Source organism: Otolemur garnettii, unplaced genomic scaffold (genome assembly GCF_000181295.1).
Source record: "Otolemur garnettii isolate 467f Iridium unplaced genomic scaffold, OtoGar3 scaffold00001, whole genome shotgun sequence".
In the NCBI taxonomy this organism is placed as follows: domain Eukaryota; kingdom Metazoa; phylum Chordata; class Mammalia; order Primates; family Galagidae; genus Otolemur; species Otolemur garnettii.
The window spans coordinates 72880766-72897412 of record NW_003852396.1 but is presented as its reverse complement, the minus strand read 5'-3'; the positions used below and the strand labels follow the sequence as shown (position 1 = coordinate 72897412).

Genomic DNA, 16647 nt, shown 5'->3' with positions numbered 1-16647 from the left:
AAAAAAAAAAAAAAAATGTAGTTTTAAAAACTTTTAGTATAGGCGCTGCCTGTGGCTCAGTGAGTAGGATGCCGGCCCCATATACAGAGGGTGGCAGGTTCGAACTCGTCCCTGGCCAAACCACAACAAAAAATAGCCAGGCCTTGTGGTGGGCACCTATAGTCGCAGCTACTCGGGAGACTGAAGCAAGAGAATCACCTAAGCCCAAGAGCTGGAGGTTGCTGTGAGCTCTGATGCCACAGCTCCCTACCAAGGGTGATAAAGTGAGACACTATCTTTTAAAAAAAAAAAATGGCCAGCATTGTGGCAGGCGCCTATAGTCCCAGCCACTCGGAAGGCTGAGGCAAGAGAATCGCCTAAGCCCAGGAGTTCAAGGTTGCTGTGAGCTATGTGATGCCACGGCACTCTACCGAGGGTGACAAAGTAAGACTATCTCTTAAAAAAAATTAAAAAATAAAATCTTTTAGCACATAAATGCTATACATATTATTTTAATGTCTCTTGGACTTCAGACCTCAATATGCTCTTAAATGGCAAAGTGCTAACTAGATTAAATTTAGAAAGGAGAAGCATAGATATTCAAACTAGAATTTTTGAAGTTTGTTGTATTTAAACTAACAGAGATAATTACTGATATTAAAGCACAGCCTTAAAAAAACCTAAACACAGCCTTTGTGGAGTACACTTTGGGATTTGGGTATTATTATTCTCACATCAGGTAGAGGGGTAGAGTTTGAGGGAGGCACCTCACCTATATGAATGTGAAAACCTATGTGGCTCAATTTATCAAGTCTAGTTTAGAGTATTTACACAAGATTTAGTTAATTCTGATTAGCTTTGTTGGAGGTCATAAACCATATTATTAACCTTGAACCTACTGTTTTTCCTTGTTCCTCTACATAGCAGCATGTCACCATCATAATCGTACCAGTGTGGCATTAGGCTTCACGATGAGAAATCTAACAATATTATAAAATCTTATTTTGTTACCATTATGTTGTGGTTAATTTAGAAGAAGGTTTAACCCTCAAAGAATTACTAATGTTCAGTGTTTATTGCCTTGGTCCTAATGTAATCTGGATGTACTATTACATAGTGTAGTTTGCCTGGCCCTAATCACACTTTATTTGTCTGAAGGTTAATGTATGAATTAATATTAGATAGGGCCAAGTAAAAAAAGCTTAATGAGTCATTTGAACTATTTTAGCTGGAAAACTGCATTTGTATTTTCTGGTGAATTTTTTTCCATTGCCCTTTTCCTTAGCAGTATCAACTGTCTTTAATTGTGGAAATAATGTGAATCATGTTAAAGTCTTTTATACAATATATTATCTATCTGTTCCATATAAAGAATGGATTTTGGGTGGTGCCTGTGGCTCAAAGAGTAGGGTGCCAGCCCCATATACCAGAGGTGGTGGGTTCAAGCCCAGCCCCAGCCAAAAACTGCAAAAAAAAAAAAAAAAAAAAAGAATGGGTACTCTAAAAGGTCAAATGGTTCATGGTCACTTTGGGTTTTCCTTATTGAGTGCCAGTGTGGTATATTTTGAACAAAGCCACATAAATGGCCTTTTTCTTTCCCTAGAGCTTTTCATAATTGAGCTTTATTTAATCCACCACTTTGGCTGGATCTGGATATCTACTCCATGAGAAATGAGATTTAACTTTTTAACTGAGATTTCTAAAGTTCTTGAATTCCTGATGTCTCATGAGGAAATCTTAGTAAAGTAGGGATTGCTAGATAAGGAGTCATACTTGGGCTCTGGCTCTGGCCTGGCCACTGGCCACCTGTTTGATCTTGGGCAAGTCAGTTCCTGCCTGGGTTTCATTACCTTTAAACGAGGAGGTTGAAATAGATGATTTCTCATGTCTCTTCTACTCCTAAATTCTATGATTTTAGGGAGAAAATCCCCTTCAGCATTCCTGGGATATATATCTAATAGTCCCATATATTGTGAAACTTCCCTATTGACGATAAAGAGGGATGGGGAAGGCTACAAGTAAGTATATCCTCCTATTTTCTTAATCTTTAAAGCTTTTCCAAGCAGAGAAAAAACAATAATCAATGGTAGTTAATTGCAAAATTTGAGAAAAGCTGATCCTGCAGGTTTGTTTGTTTGTTTTTTGAGACAATCTCAGTATGTCACCCTCCTTAGAGTGCTATGGCGTCATAGCTCACAGCAACCTCAAACTCTTGGGCTCAAGTGATTCTCTTGCCTCAGCCTCCCAAGTAGCTGGGACTACAGGTGCCTGCCACAATGCTCAGCTATTTTTAGAGACGAGGTCTCACTGGCTCAGGCAGGTCTTGAACCTGTGAGCTCAGGCAATCCATGGTGCCTGGCCTTGTGGTTTTTTATGTACAGTTTCTTAACTAAAACTTCAGCAACAGCAGTTTTAAATTCTCTGCATCTTCAAATACCTCTTTCTTAAAATCTGAATTGTTTACTTTTATTTGTCTTCCAAAATTTCCCATTTCTCATGACAAACCTAAGATATCCCCTAATTTGTGTTGCTGTTATTGACCATGTGGATATAATTTACACAAAGATGTGAAGGAATGATGAAGTTCACAATAGCACTTTGCGAATGGATTTTTAAAACTTACTAACCCAGGCTGAGTGCTGATGGCTCATGCCTATAATCCCAGCATTGTGGGAAGATCACTTGAGGCTAGGAGTTTGAGACCATCCTGGGCAACACAGTAAGACACCCATCTGTATAAAAAATTAGCCGTGCATGTGGAAGCATGCACCTGTAGTATCAGCTACTTGGAAGGATTACTTGAACCCAGGAGTTCAAGGCTATAGTGAGTTATGATTGTACCACTGCACTCCAGCTTGGGTAATAGATGGAAACCCTGTCTCTTGGTGGGGGGACTCCAAAAACAAGCCCCCACAACATAATATATTTTGAATAGATAGTTCTCTGGATCATCACTGCTCAAAAAGTACATGGATCAGTATGCAAATGCACATTGTACCATTCACACTTCTTCTTTTGAAATAAAAAGACTCCAGCATATTTACCTTCTGCTATTTCAAATCAAAAACTTCAAACTACAGATTCAGATAACTGAATTTCTCATTGAGTTGATGTGATGTTCGTCATTTGCTCATCCATAAATCTGGACCCAAAGGTCAAACTAGTATAACACAGCTGGGGGAAGTGCAATGAGGTTCATAAATTTACTTTTTATGGAAATCATTTCCAAACTGAATTCATATTTTAGTGGCATCAGTGTAGAGAATTAGATGCCTGTGAGTCAGATTTTTGTTGGGAGCAGCTAGTCCCTGTTTAAAATGGCTTTCTGTACTCTTTTCACATTGTGCTAAATTCCTATAGATGTTTGACTCTTGATCAGTTGAATGTTTCTATGATTATAAGCCAGGGAGTTTTTGTTTTCCTTTTTCTCTAACCCTTATCTGTTTTCATAGGTTCTCTGTGCAAAGAATCCTTTTCTGCTCAAGTTTCTTCTTCATCACTTATGCCACTTACTCCATTCTGGACCCTCCTTCAGTCAAACGTTCCTGTGCTTCAACCTCCATTACCATTGGAAGTGCCACCACCCCCACCTCCCCCCCCAGAATCACCACCTCCTCCCCCTCCACCTCCACCTCCTCCTGTAGAAGATGGAGAGATCCAAGAGGTGGAGATGGAAGATGAGGGGAGTGAGGAACCTCCTGCCCCAGGAACAGAGGAGGATACTCCTTTGAAACCCTCAGCACAAACTACAGTTGTAACTAGCCAGGTAAGTAGTAGGTTTTAATATTTTGAATGATTTGGGGGAGTAGAGCAGGATTGACAACCACATTTTATTTTAGAAGAGTATGTTTAACCAGGGCCTTCAGCCACTGACCAGAATGTTTATATTTCAGAGTTCAGTTGATTCAGCCATTTCTAGTTCCCCTTCCACTAAAACGATAAAGAGAAAAGCTACAGAGATTAGTACTGCTGTGGTTCAGAGGTCAGCTACCATTGGCAGTTCTCCAGTCCTCTACAGCCAATCAGCTATAGCTACAGGTAAGTGTGATTAAAGTGTGGTTTTTCTCAATGTATTTTTTTTCCCGTGTTTCCAGCATTAGATGCCATAAATTGAAGAAATGTTAAAGGCTTTTGATTATAAACACTTCCTTCCAGCCTGTCACCGTGGCTCACCCCTGTCATTATAGCACTTTCGGAGGCCAAGGCGGGTGGATTGCCTGCGCTCACAGATTCAAGACTAGCCTGAGCTAGAGGAAGACCTAGTCTCTAAAAAATAGCTGTGCGTTGTGACAGGCACATGTAGTCCCAGCTACTTGGGAGGCTGAGGCAAGAGGATCACTTTAAGCCCAAGAGTTTGAGGTTACTGTGAGCCATGATGCCACGGCACTCTACCAAGGGTGACAAAGTGAAACTGTCTTTTTAAAAAAAAAACTTCCTTTCTCTTACTAAAGAGTCAACTGTAAACAGTTTGGCATTTATCCTTCCAGATTGTTTTCTGTTCATTTATGTACATCAGAGACTGGGGGGTGGGTATTTGAAGGGACTCACCTAGCGTGCATTATGCAATGGTACATTTCAAAACTATTAAGAAATGAGTATAATTGTGATGGATGTGTTACTTAGTTCAATGTAAACATTTCACATTGTATATTGAAGCAGTACCCTGAACCCCATAAATGCATCAATGTTCAAAGTTATGATTTAATAAAAAATAATTTAAAAATAAAAAAAATGACTATTTTGCTGCTAACAAATATGGCTATATTTTTTGAGAAAAAGATATATTGGAATCATTTTATAGGTGATCTAACCCCCAATTCCTTTTTTTCCTTCCTCTGTTCTTGTCATAGTGTCCTTTTTATAGTATCATTTTATGTTTTCTGTGTTAGGTCACCAGGTGACAGGGATTGGAAACCAGGCAACAGGGATTGGACACCAGACAATTCCAATTAGCCATCCCACAGCAGGATTGGGCCATCAAGCCAGAGGAATGAGCTTACAGTCAAATTACCTTGGACTAGCAGCAGCACCTGCAATTATGAGTTATGCTGAATGTTCTGTCCCAATCGGAGTGACTGCTCCATCATTGCAGCCACTCCAGGCTCGAGGTGCTGTGCCTGCTACTGCTGTGATAGAACCACCACCCCCTCCTCCTCCTCCGCCTCCACCACCAGCTCCCAAAGCACCACCACCTGAGAAGACAAAAAAAGGGAAGAAAGACAAGGTATAATGATAAATCTGTATTGAGGTTGTATTCATCTAACATAAAATTAACTATTTTCAAGTATACAATTCAGTACAGTCACAGTATTGTACAATGTCCACATCTGTCTTAGAAAAGAAGAATTTCTTTTTCTTTCTTTCTTTTTTCTTTTTGAGACAGAGTCTCATTTTGTCACCCTTGGTGGAATGCCCTGCTATTACAGGTCACAGCAACCTCAAACTTTCGGGCTTAAGCAATTCTCTTGCCTCAGCCTCCTGAGTACCTGGAACTAAAGGTGCCCACCACAATGCCTGGCTGTTTTTTAGAGGTGGGATCTCACTCTAGCTCAAGCTGGTCTTGAATTTGTGAGCTGAGGTGATCCGTCCTCTGCAGCCTTCCAAGTAGCTGGGACTAGAGGTGCCCTCCACAATGCCCAGTTAGTGTTTCTTTCTTTTTTATTTTATTTATTTATTTTGAGGCATGGTCTTGAATTTGTGAGCTGAGGTGGTCAGTCCTCTGCAGCCTTCCAAGTAGCTGGGACTAGGAGTGCCCTCCACAATGCCTGGTTAGTGTTTCTTTCTTTTTTATTTATTTGTTTTGAGGCAGAGTCTCACTGTGTTGCCCTCAGTAGAGTGCTGTGGAGTCACAGCTCACAGCAACCTCCAACTCTTAGGCTTAAGCAATTCTCTTGCCTCAGCCTCCCGAGTAACTGGGAGTATAGGTGCCCGCCACAACACCTGGCTATTTTTTGTTGCAGTTCGGCCAGAGCTGGGTTTGAACCTGCCACCCTCAGTATATGGGGCCAGCGTCCTATTCACTGAGGCACAGGCACTGCCCCCCAAAACAACATTTTCATTAACTATAAAGAGTACCCTGTACCCATAATGCAGTCACTCTCCATTAGCCTTTCCCTCGTCCTGTGGAAACCACCAGGGTGCTTTTTGTCTCTAGATTTACTGATTCTGGATAGTTCATATAAATGGAATCTTGCAATAATGTGAGCTTAGAGTGCCATGGCACCGCAGCCCACAGCAATCTCAGACTCCTGGGCTCAAGCGATTTTCTTGCCTCAGTCTCCCAAGAACCTGGGACTATAGGTGCCCACCACAAGACATTTGTTGTTGTTGTTGCAGTTGTCATTGTTGTTTTAGCAGGCCTTGGCTGGGTTTAAAACCGCCAGCCCCCTGTGGATGTGGCCAGTGCCCAACCCTCTGAGTCACAGGCGCCACCCTATGGTTTTTATTTTTATTATGCCTATCCTAGGGGGTATGAAGTGGTTATCTCGTTGTGGTTTTGATTTCCATTTCTCTCATAACTAAAGATGTTGAACATTTTTTTATTTCCTTAGCCATTTATGTATCTTCATTGGAGAAATATCTTTTCAGGTCCTTTGCCTATTTTTTAATTGGGTTTCTCTTTTTGTTTGTGAATTGTAAGATCTCTATGTGTAGTCCAGGTACAAGTCCCTTATATGATTTGCAACTATTTTCTCCCTACCTCTTTGTCTCGTGTTTTTTGTTTTGTCATTTGCAAATGTTTTAAATTTATGAAAAGTTCAATTTTTCACTTAAGAACTTTATAGTTTTTTGCATTTATATATAGGCCGTTGATTCATTTGAGTTAATATTTCTTTTTGGTTTTTTTTGTTTTGAGATAGCCTCAAGCTTGCCCTGGGTAGAGTCCTGTGGGTGGTGTTACAGCTCACAGCAACCTCCAACTCCTAGGCTTAAAGGATTCTCTTGCCTCAAACTCCCAAGTAGCTGGGACTACAGGTGCCCACCACAAGGCCCAGCTATTTTTTGGTTGCAGCCATCGTTGTTTGGCAGGCCTGGGCTGGATTAAAACCCATCAGCTCTGGTAATGTGGCTGGCGCCTTAGCCACTTAAGCTACAGGCACTGAGTCTGAGTTAATATTTCTATATGGTGTGAAATAGAGGTCCAACTTTTTTCAAGTCATGGCATAGGCTCAGCACCTGTGGCTCAAGCAGCTAAGGCTAGCCAGCCACATACACCTGAGCTGGCAGGTTCGAATCCAGCCCAGGCCCACCAAACAACAATGATGGCTGGAACCAAAAAATAGCCAGGCATTGTGGCGGGCACCTGTAGTCCCAGCTACTTGGGAAGCAGAGGCAGGAGACTCGCTTGAGCCCAGGAGTTGGAAGTTGCTGTGAGCTGTGACAGCTCTACCCAGGGTGACAGCTTGAGGCTCTGTCTCAAAAAAAAAAAAAAAAATAGAAATGGCACCCTTTTCAGATAAGTTGAACAAAATATATAGGTTTATTTCTGCACTCTTTTCTTCTTTTTTTTTTTTTTTGAGACAGTCTCACTTTATCACCCTAGGTAGAGTGCTGTGGTGTCGCAGCTTACAGCAACCTCCAACTCCAGGGCTTAGGTGATTCTCTTGCCTTAGTCTCCCAAGTAGCTGGGATACAGACACCCACCACAACGCTTAGCTATTTCTTTGTTGCAGTTTGGATGGGGCCTGGTTTGAACCTGCCACCCTCCGTACTTGGGGCCAGTGCCCTACCTACTGAGCAACAAGCACCACCCTATTTCCGCACTCTTTTTTGTTTGTTTGTTTGGTTGGTTTTTTTTGAGACAGAGCCTTAAGCTGTCACCCTGGTAGAGTACTGTGGCATCACAGCTCACAGCAACCTCCAACTCGTGGGTTGACGCGAGTCTCCTGCCTCCGCTTCCCAAGTAGCTGGGACTACAGGCGCCCGCAACAACACCCAGCTATTTTTTGGTTACAGCCATCATTATTGTTTCGTGGGCCTGGGCTGGATTTGAACCCTCCAGCTTAGGTGTATGTGGCTGGCACCTTAGCTGCTTGAGCCACAGGCGCAGAGCCTATTTCTGCACTCTTAATGTTTTTCATTTATTGGTATGCCTGTCATTGTGCCAGTACTATACTGGGGTTTTTCTTGAGGGGGAGGTTTAAATTTGTTTTTCATTTGTGTATTTATTTTTGAGAGTCATACTGTGTGGCTCTCAGTAGAGTGCTGTGACGTCACAGCTCACAGCAACCTCAAACTCTTGGGCTTAAAGGATTCTCTTGCCTCAGCCTCCCAGGTAGCTGGGACTACAGGGGCCCATCACAACGCCCAACTATTTTTGTTGCAATTATCGTTGTTGAGCTGACCTAGACCTGATTTGAATCTGCCAGCCTCAGCCTCAGTGTATTTGCTGGTGTCCTAACCACTGTGCTTTGGGTGCCAAGCCTAAAGTTTAATAACTGGTTTTTTTTTGTTTTTTTTTTTTTTTTGAGACAGAGTCTCAGTATGTCATCCTAGGTGGAGTGCTATGGCATCACAACTCACAGCAACCTCAAACTCTTGGGCATAAGCAATTCTCTTGCCTCAGCCTCCCAAATAGCTGGGACTATAGGCACCCACCATGATGCCCAGCTATTTTGGTTGCAGTTGTCATTGTTGTTTAGCTGGCCAGGTTGGGTTTGAACCCGCCACCCTAGGTAAATGATCTAGTGCCATAACCACTGTGTTATGGGCACCAAGCCTCATGTAACTATTTATTTTTTTTTAATTTGTTTATTTTAATTTTATTTGTTTATTTTTTGAGACAAAGCCTCAAGCTGTTTCCCTGGGAAGAGTGCTATGGCATCACCGCTCAAAGCAACCTCCAACTCCTGGGTTTAAGCAATTCTCTTGCCTCACCCTCCCAAGTAGCTGAGACTACAGGCACCCGCCACAATGCCCAGCCATTTTTTTTGGTCACCCTGGCTGGATTCAAACCTGCCAGCTCTGGTGTATGTGGCTGGTGTCTTAGCCACTTGAGCTATAGGCACTGAGCTTTATTTTATTTTTTTTATTTTTTATTTTTATTTATTTTTTTTAGAGACAGAGTTTTAAATTTATCGCCCTCAGTAGAGTACTGTGGTGTTCACAGCCTACAGCAACCTCCAGTTCCTGGGCTTGGGTGATTCTCATGCCTCAGCCTCTGGAGTGGCTGGGACATTGCAGTTTGGGCAGGGCCGGGTTTGAACCCGCTACCCTCAGTATATGGGGCCAGCAGCCTACCCAGTGAGCCGTAGGTGCCGCCCCCATGTAATCATTTATTAATCTATCTTTCTTTTTATTTAGTTGATTATGTGCTAATAATCTAGAATGGATCTTGTTGGAAGGGTATGCAGTAAGGGTATGAAGTAGTATGCAGTAAGGTGGTGCCAAAGGCAAAATGAGAGAATAGAATGTAAGCTTCTTATCTCAGAATTTGGGGGACTTTATTTAGGAAATTGCTTTAAGTACAAGCAGAAAATTACCTTGGGCCTCCATATCCAGTCCTAACAGAATTAGAACACTCAGTCATACCTATTCCTACTTGTCATACTTAGGGTATAACCTGGTCATTTCTTCAGACACATGATTCTGTTTCTCTTCAATGACAATTGGTCTTAACAATCTCTTAATTTGTCAGGTGTTTTCTGTAAGGGGTTAGAATTTAGCAGTGAAGCATACAAAAATCTACTTTCGTAAAGCTTTTCTTCTGGCAAAGGATACTGTGGGAGACAGAAAAGAAAAAAATATATATGTTAAGTACTTTTAACCTTTTGCAGAGTGTTGAGGAAACCGAATCTGCCCGTTGAGGTGTGCATAAATTTCAACAACCATTACAGTACCTGGGGCATACTGGTAGTTCTTTGGTTTCTTACTAATCAAAATAATTTACCCCAGCTAATACCAGTTATTTTAGGTACAAATGAAAAATCCTGAGGACAAATGGTATGATGCTTATAGACTCAAGTAGTAACGCATGTCATTAAGTTTTTGTTTGTAAAATGAATGCCTGTAGATACTGTTCCACACCCGAAAGGTTAAAGCATTGAGTTATTGACATTGTAGGTGGGGAAAAATAGTAAAAGCAGTGAAGAAAAATAAAAGGGAACAGAAAGTTAATCTTGGAAGGTAGAGCTTTTACAGATAAGGCAGTTAGGGAAGGCTCTTTACTAGTGTGCCGGTATTGGCTCAGCACCTGTAGCTCAGTGGTTAACGTGCCGGCCACATACACTGAGACAGGCAGGTTTGAACCCAGCCTGAGCCTGCTAAACAATGACAATCGCAAAAAAGAAAATCATGATACCTTTCTTTTGTTTGTTTTGTAGAGACAGAGTCTTACTTTATCTCCCTCGGTAGAGTGCTGAGGTGTCACACTGCTCACAGCAACCTCCAACTCCTGGGCTTAGGCGATTCTCCTGCCTCAGCCTCCTGAGCAGCTGGGACTACAGGTGCCTGCCATAATGCCCGGCTGTTTTTTGGTTGCAGTTCTGCTGGGACCAGGTTTTAAACTGCCACCCTCTGTATATGGGGCTGGCACCCTACCCACTGAGCCACAGGCGCTGCCCTTCTTTTTTTATTAAGACAGTCACACTAGGTCACCCTCAGTAGAGTGCTGTGGCATCATAGCTCACAGCAACCTCAAACTCTTGGGCTCAAGTGATTCTCTTGCCTCAGCCTCCAGAGTAGCTGGGACTATAGGCGCCCACCCAGCTATTTTTTAGTTGCAGTTGTCATTGTTGGCCCAGGCCAAGTTTGAACCCGCCCACCTTGGTGCATATGGCCTGCGCTGTAACCACTATGCTACAGGCACCCAGCTGGCAGTTGTCACTGTTCTTTAGCTGGCCTGGGCTGGGTTCGAACCCGCCAGCCTCAGTGCATGTGACTGGCACCATAACCACTGTGCTATAGGCATTGAGCCTTTTTTTTTTTTCACTATTAAAGTATATGTTTATTATAGGCAGTTTATACGATGAAAGTAAGACTAAAGAAGAAAAATAAGATATATTATATACCCTGTCTTAGTATTAACTTAAACATCAGTATTTATAGTTTTTATGTGTGTACACTTTTTTGTTTTCAAGACAGAGTTTCTCTGTGTTGCCCTTAGTAGAATGCTATGGCATCACAGCTTACAGCAAATTCCAACTCTTGGGCTAAAGCAATTCTCCCATCCTCCCAAGTATCTGGGACTACAGGCGCCAGCCACAATGCCCAGCTATTTTTTGTTGCAGTTGTCGATTGTTGTTTCACGGCCCCAGCTGGGTTCAAACATGCCACCCTTGGTATATGTGGCTGGCGTTGTAACCACTGTGATACAGGCACCAAGCCATTTTATGGGTGTTTTTAGCCAACGCTTTTGGTTTAGAGTTGGTAGAAATTTCTGACAAGAGCTTCGAGTACTCTCTGTATATGTTGATAATCAAGTTTTACGGTCTCCTTATTCCTTAGAACCAGTAAAAGATCTTGATTTCCAGTGTATAAGATGCATTTCTTAGGTTGGGTACAGTGGTTCAACCCTTATAATACTAATATTCTGGGAGGCTGAGGCGGGAAAATCACTTGAGCTCAGGAGTTTGTGACCATCCAAAGCAAAAACAAGCTACCATCTCCACAAAAAAGGAAAAAAAGCCATTGTGGTACACACCTGTAGTCCGTCCCAGCTGTTTGGAAGACTGATGTGGGAGAATTGCTTGAGCCTAGGAGTTTGAGGTTGCCATGAGCTATGATGACACCACTGCACTCTATACCTAGAGTGATAGAGGGCGACTCTGTCTCAAAAAAGGTAGTGAGTCAATTCTTTAGTTTACATATTATATTCCCTCTGACCTTTAATCTTCGTTATAGGCAAAGAAGAGTAAAACCAAAATGCCATCTTTAGTAAAGAAGTGGCAGAGTATCCAGCGTGAGTTAGATGAAGAGGACAATTCTAGTTCCAGTGAAGAAGACCGAGAATCAACTGCACAGAAGCGAATTGAAGAGTGGAAACAGCAGCAGCTGGTTAGGTAAAAGAAAAGGGATTACAGAGAGGGTCGATTATGGTGGTAGTAGTTGTATTAATTAGTACAGTCATATTCTTAAAATCATACCCCCTTGGGGCAGTGCCTGTGGCTCAAAGGAGTAGGGGGCTGGCCCCATATGCCAGAGGTGGTGGATTCAAACCCAGCCCCAGCCAAAAAAAAAAATCATACCCCTGAATTTTTGCTATTCTTTATAAACTTACCTAAAATAGCTTTTTTATTAAAAAACACAGAGTCTTTATTGCTCTCAGTAGAGTGCTGTGGCATCATAGCTCAAAGCAACCTCAAACTCTTGGGCTTAAGCATTTCTCTTGGCTCAGCCTCCTGAGTAGCTGGGACTACAGACACCTGCCGTGGTGCCTGGCTGCTTTTAGAGACAGAGCCTTGCTTTTGCTCAGACTGGTCTTAAACCTGTGAGCTCAGTTAATTCACGTGCCTCTGCCTCTAGCCACTGAGCCCAGAAAACTGCTTTTAATTCATAGAATAATTTTCCTATAAAAATTGTCGTCTGGGAGTGACACCCGTAGGTCAGTAGTTAGGGTGCCCGTCACATGCACCAGAGCTGGTGGGTTCAAACCTGGCCCCGGGCCTGCTAAACAAACAAACACAAATAGCCAAGCATTGTGGCAGGCACCTGTAGTCCCGGCTACTTGGGAGGCTGAGGTAAGAGAATCCCTTAAGCTCAAGAGTTTGAGGTTGCTGCGAGCTATGACACTATGGCACTCTACTGAGGGAGACAAAGTGAGACTCTTGTCTCAAAAAAAAAAAAAAAAATTGTGGTCTAGAGTCTATAGCACTCTACCGAGGGCAACAACATAGAACTCTGTCCCTGGTGGTGCCTGTAGCTCAGGCAGTGCCAGCCACATACACTAGAGCTGTCGGGTTTGAATCCGGCCCAGGCCTGCCAAACAGTGACAACTACATCCAAAAAGTAGCCAGGCTTTGTGGCAGGTGCCTGTAGTCCCAGCTACTCAGGAGGCTGAGGCAAGAGAATTGCTTAAGCCCAGGAGTTGGAGGTTGCTATGAGCTGTGATGCCACAGCATTCTACCCAGGGCAATAGGTTAATAAGGCTCTGTCTCAAAAAAAAAATTGTGTTCTAGAGATTTTATTAAAATCAGAAATACCAGAGTTGTGGGTGGCACCTGTGGCTCGCTGGCCCCATATACCGAGAGTGGCGGGTTCAAACCCAGCCCTGGCCAAACTGCAACAAAAAATAGCCAGGCCTTGCAGTGGGTGCCTGTGGTCCCAGCTACTCAGGAGGCTGAGGCAAGAGAATCACCTAAGACCAAGAGCTGGAGGTGAGCTGTGACGCCACAGCACTCTACCAAGGGAGACTCTGTCTCTAAAACAAACAACAAAAGGAAATACCAGAGTTGTAATGTTTTTTCCTGCTAATTGTCTTAGGACAGGAAAAACAGTTATATACATTTACCATCTAGATCCAATGGACCATTTTTTATAACTTATTTTACAAATAATTGATAAAGAGATAGGGAGAAAACGTCATTATCATTTTTTTAAAGAGGTAAGATAGGACTTTTATTAGAAGTGAGAAAGGGATACAGAAGATGTAAAAAGCCACCAGAGCTTCTGGAAGGGTGGAAGGGGGAAAGAACTGAAGAACTCACTCAGGAATCTCCCGTGGACTCTTTTATCTAGGGTTCTTAAGTCTAGAGGATTAAACAGGGCTTTTTTTTTTTTTTTTTTTTGAGACAGTTTGACTCAGTTGCCTTTGGTAGAGTGCTGTGGCGTCATAGCTCACAGCAACCGTAAACTCTTGGGTTCAAGCTGTTTCCTGCCTCAGCCTCCCAAGTAGTTGGGACTACAGGCACCCACCACAGTGCCCAACTAGTTTTTCTATTTTAGCAGAGACAGGGTCTCACTCTTGCTCAGTCTAGTCTCAAAACCCTGAGCTCAAGTTATCCACCTGCCTCAGCCTCCCAGAGTGCAAGGATTACAGGTGTGAGTCATCATACCCGGCCTCATAAATTTTAGAAAGAGGTCAGGTGTGGTGGCTGACACCTGTAATCCTAGCACTCTAAGAGGCCAAGGCAGGAGGAGCCCTTGAGTGAGTTTAGGAGTTGAAGACCAGCCTGAGTAAAATTAAGATCCTGTTTCTACTCAAAATAGAAAATGTGGCAGGTGCCTGTAGTCCCAGCTACTTGGGAGGCTGAGATAAGAGGATCACTTAAGCCCAGGAGTTTGCAGTTGTGAGCTATGAAGCCAGGGCACTCTACCCAGGGCAACTGAGAGAGACTCTGTCTCCAAACAAAAATAACCATCTCATAAATATTGATGTCCGTGGGGCGGCATCAGTGGCTCAAGGAATAGGGCGCCGGCCCCATATGCTAGAGGTGATGGATTCAAACCCAGCCCTGGCCAAAAACCACAAAAAAAAGAGAGAGAGGGCGGCATCTGTGGTTCAGTGGGTAGGGTGCCAGCCCCATATGCTGAGGGTGGCAGGTTCAAACCTGGCCCCGCCAAACTGCACCAAAAAAAATAGCCAGGTATTGTGGCGGATGCCTGTAGTCGCCAAGGCCGAGCGAGGCAAGAGAATTGTCTAAGCCCAGGAGTTGGAGGTTGCTGTGAGCTGTGACACCACTCCACTCTACTAAGGGCAATAAAGTGAGACTCTGTCTCAAAAAAAAAAAAAAAAAAAAAAAATTTTTTTTTTCTCAAGAGAAATTTTACCCTGATTATATATGTTCAAGGTCAAATACATCCACCTTAAAGAATTGTGCCTTCTATGAGCTAGGAGAAAAACTTTAGTAAAAAGGTATTTTATTCCTTCAGGGTGGCTTTAATGGTTATTGGAGATATGTTTATATAAAATAAATATGCACTTACATGTGTACATAAAATGAGAGTGTATATAGATGTGTGTGTTTGGTTGGCCTATCAGAATTCAAAAATTTGAAGAACATGCTTATATTTAGTTGAGAAACTTAAAAAAGATTTTATAAACAGACATGATAGATCAAGTTTTCAATTTTAGAGGTGAGAGGATTTTATTTGCTAGGAAGTGAGCACTTTTGTTCTCTTTCTTTCCAGTGAGGTAATTGTATGTTGTTTTCACAGTGGCATGGCAGAGAGAAATGCTAATTTTGAAGCTCTTCCTGAAGATTGGCGAGCAAGACTGAAGAGAAGGAAAATGACTCCAAACACCTAGTTTTTAAATCTAAAGAAAAAATTTTAATTTGTTTTGTGTTTATTTCAGAGTCTTAACCAGTTTTACCATTGTCAAATAAACTATAAATGTTGAGGGGGAGAGCATACGAACTTCCTGGTCAAGAACATATGATACAAAGTTTTCACACTTGTGAATTGTAATTTTTCTGTTTTCCTGAAAGGTGAGGTGATGGAATTGCTTTGACCTGGCTGCCTTTATTATCACACTGGCAAAACTTAGCATGTTAGGTATATTCACCTCATCAATCTTGAGGAACATGTGGCACACAAATCTGATACTTTCGTGGGGCTCAATGGCAAAAAGTGAAGAATATTCCTGCCTAATAGGTTAATTTAGTTCTAGTGTGGCACAGGCTCTCATTGACTTCTGTCAATTCCGAAGGCAGCTCTGTATTTGACTTTGCTTAACTGGGATTGCCAGGATCTCTGACCTCTTCCCCTAGTCTGCCACCCCTGAAGTGCTGTCAAGTGGTTTACCTTGTGCTGATAGTTGGCCACAGTCTTTAAGTAGTTCTTTCTGACCAACTCTAGAACTGATGGCTCAGTCATTTCACACACTAGGGGGCATACTTAAATTTAATACAAGCAGCCACAGCTTGTGTTCCTATCCTTGATTTTGAGAATTTTCCCCTTGAGTATGTGGCAGTAAGTGCAGCAAAAGTCACTGTATCAATGTGTCTTGGTTGTCTTACTCTGGTCCAGAATTTACCTCTCTTTGTGTGAATATTTTCTCCATAAAATTCCAGTATTTAAAAAGCAGTTTACTGTTCTGTACATTCTGTTGGTACCACAATCAGGTAAAAGTCACTTTAAACTGAAGAAAAGGCAAATTGTGTTTTTAAACTGTTTGTATTTCTCCAGTTTTTGACCTTGTAAATTTGTATATATGCACTAATAAAGCTTTTTTTATACTTCTGATTGGTTATCCTTTTGCTCTTCAAAGCCTGGTAACCCTGATTATGTAACCAGGACTTATTTTAAGTCAATTCTTAATTGTTTTTTTCTAATCAAATACAGTGCAAGGCATGTGCAAACCAATTGAACTGCTTTCAGGAAAAGAACAGCAGGATCTTGGGTAGGAAAGGAGGGGGATTAGTGGGGCAGGGTTATAAAACAGGCCTCGAGTACCAGAAGGTGCTGTATGACTTAAATTTTTGGTTTGTACTCTTATGATATTAACTTAATATTTGACCTACTTAAGTCCTGGAAATGATGTAATGTGTTAAAAAATAAAGGTGCTTTATAGCTTTTCTCTTTCCCACTCTGATTCTAAAAGTAATAGATATGGCTGCCGTCATATAAAGTTAACCAAAGATAACAATAGTTTGAATTTTATTCCAGTATATTTCTATGCATATAATTAAATTTTTTTAAACTAATGAGTTGAATTGCGTGGTATTTATTTTCTAACTTCGTTTCTTGTGATTTTTCAACGTAAGAAGGTAATTTTTTCTTCTGCCTCTA

General features: G+C 42.0%; 1 protein-coding gene across 1 annotated transcript in view; it reads left to right on the top strand.

Annotated features, from left to right (window-relative positions):
* The window catches only part of FNBP4 (formin binding protein 4), a 46346-nt gene extending 30245 nt beyond the window's left edge, over nt 1-16101 (top strand). The window contains exons 13-17 of the mRNA XM_003781309.3: nt 3432-3745; nt 3873-4017; nt 4869-5203; nt 11821-11978; nt 15073-16101. Of these exons, the coding sequence (XP_003781357.1) occupies nt 3432-3745; nt 3873-4017; nt 4869-5203; nt 11821-11978; nt 15073-15163 (1043 nt within the window). The 3' untranslated portion in view covers nt 15164-16101. The remainder of the gene's footprint in view (nt 1-3431; nt 3746-3872; nt 4018-4868; nt 5204-11820; nt 11979-15072) is intronic.
* Nucleotides 16102-16647: the final 546 nt, after the last annotated feature.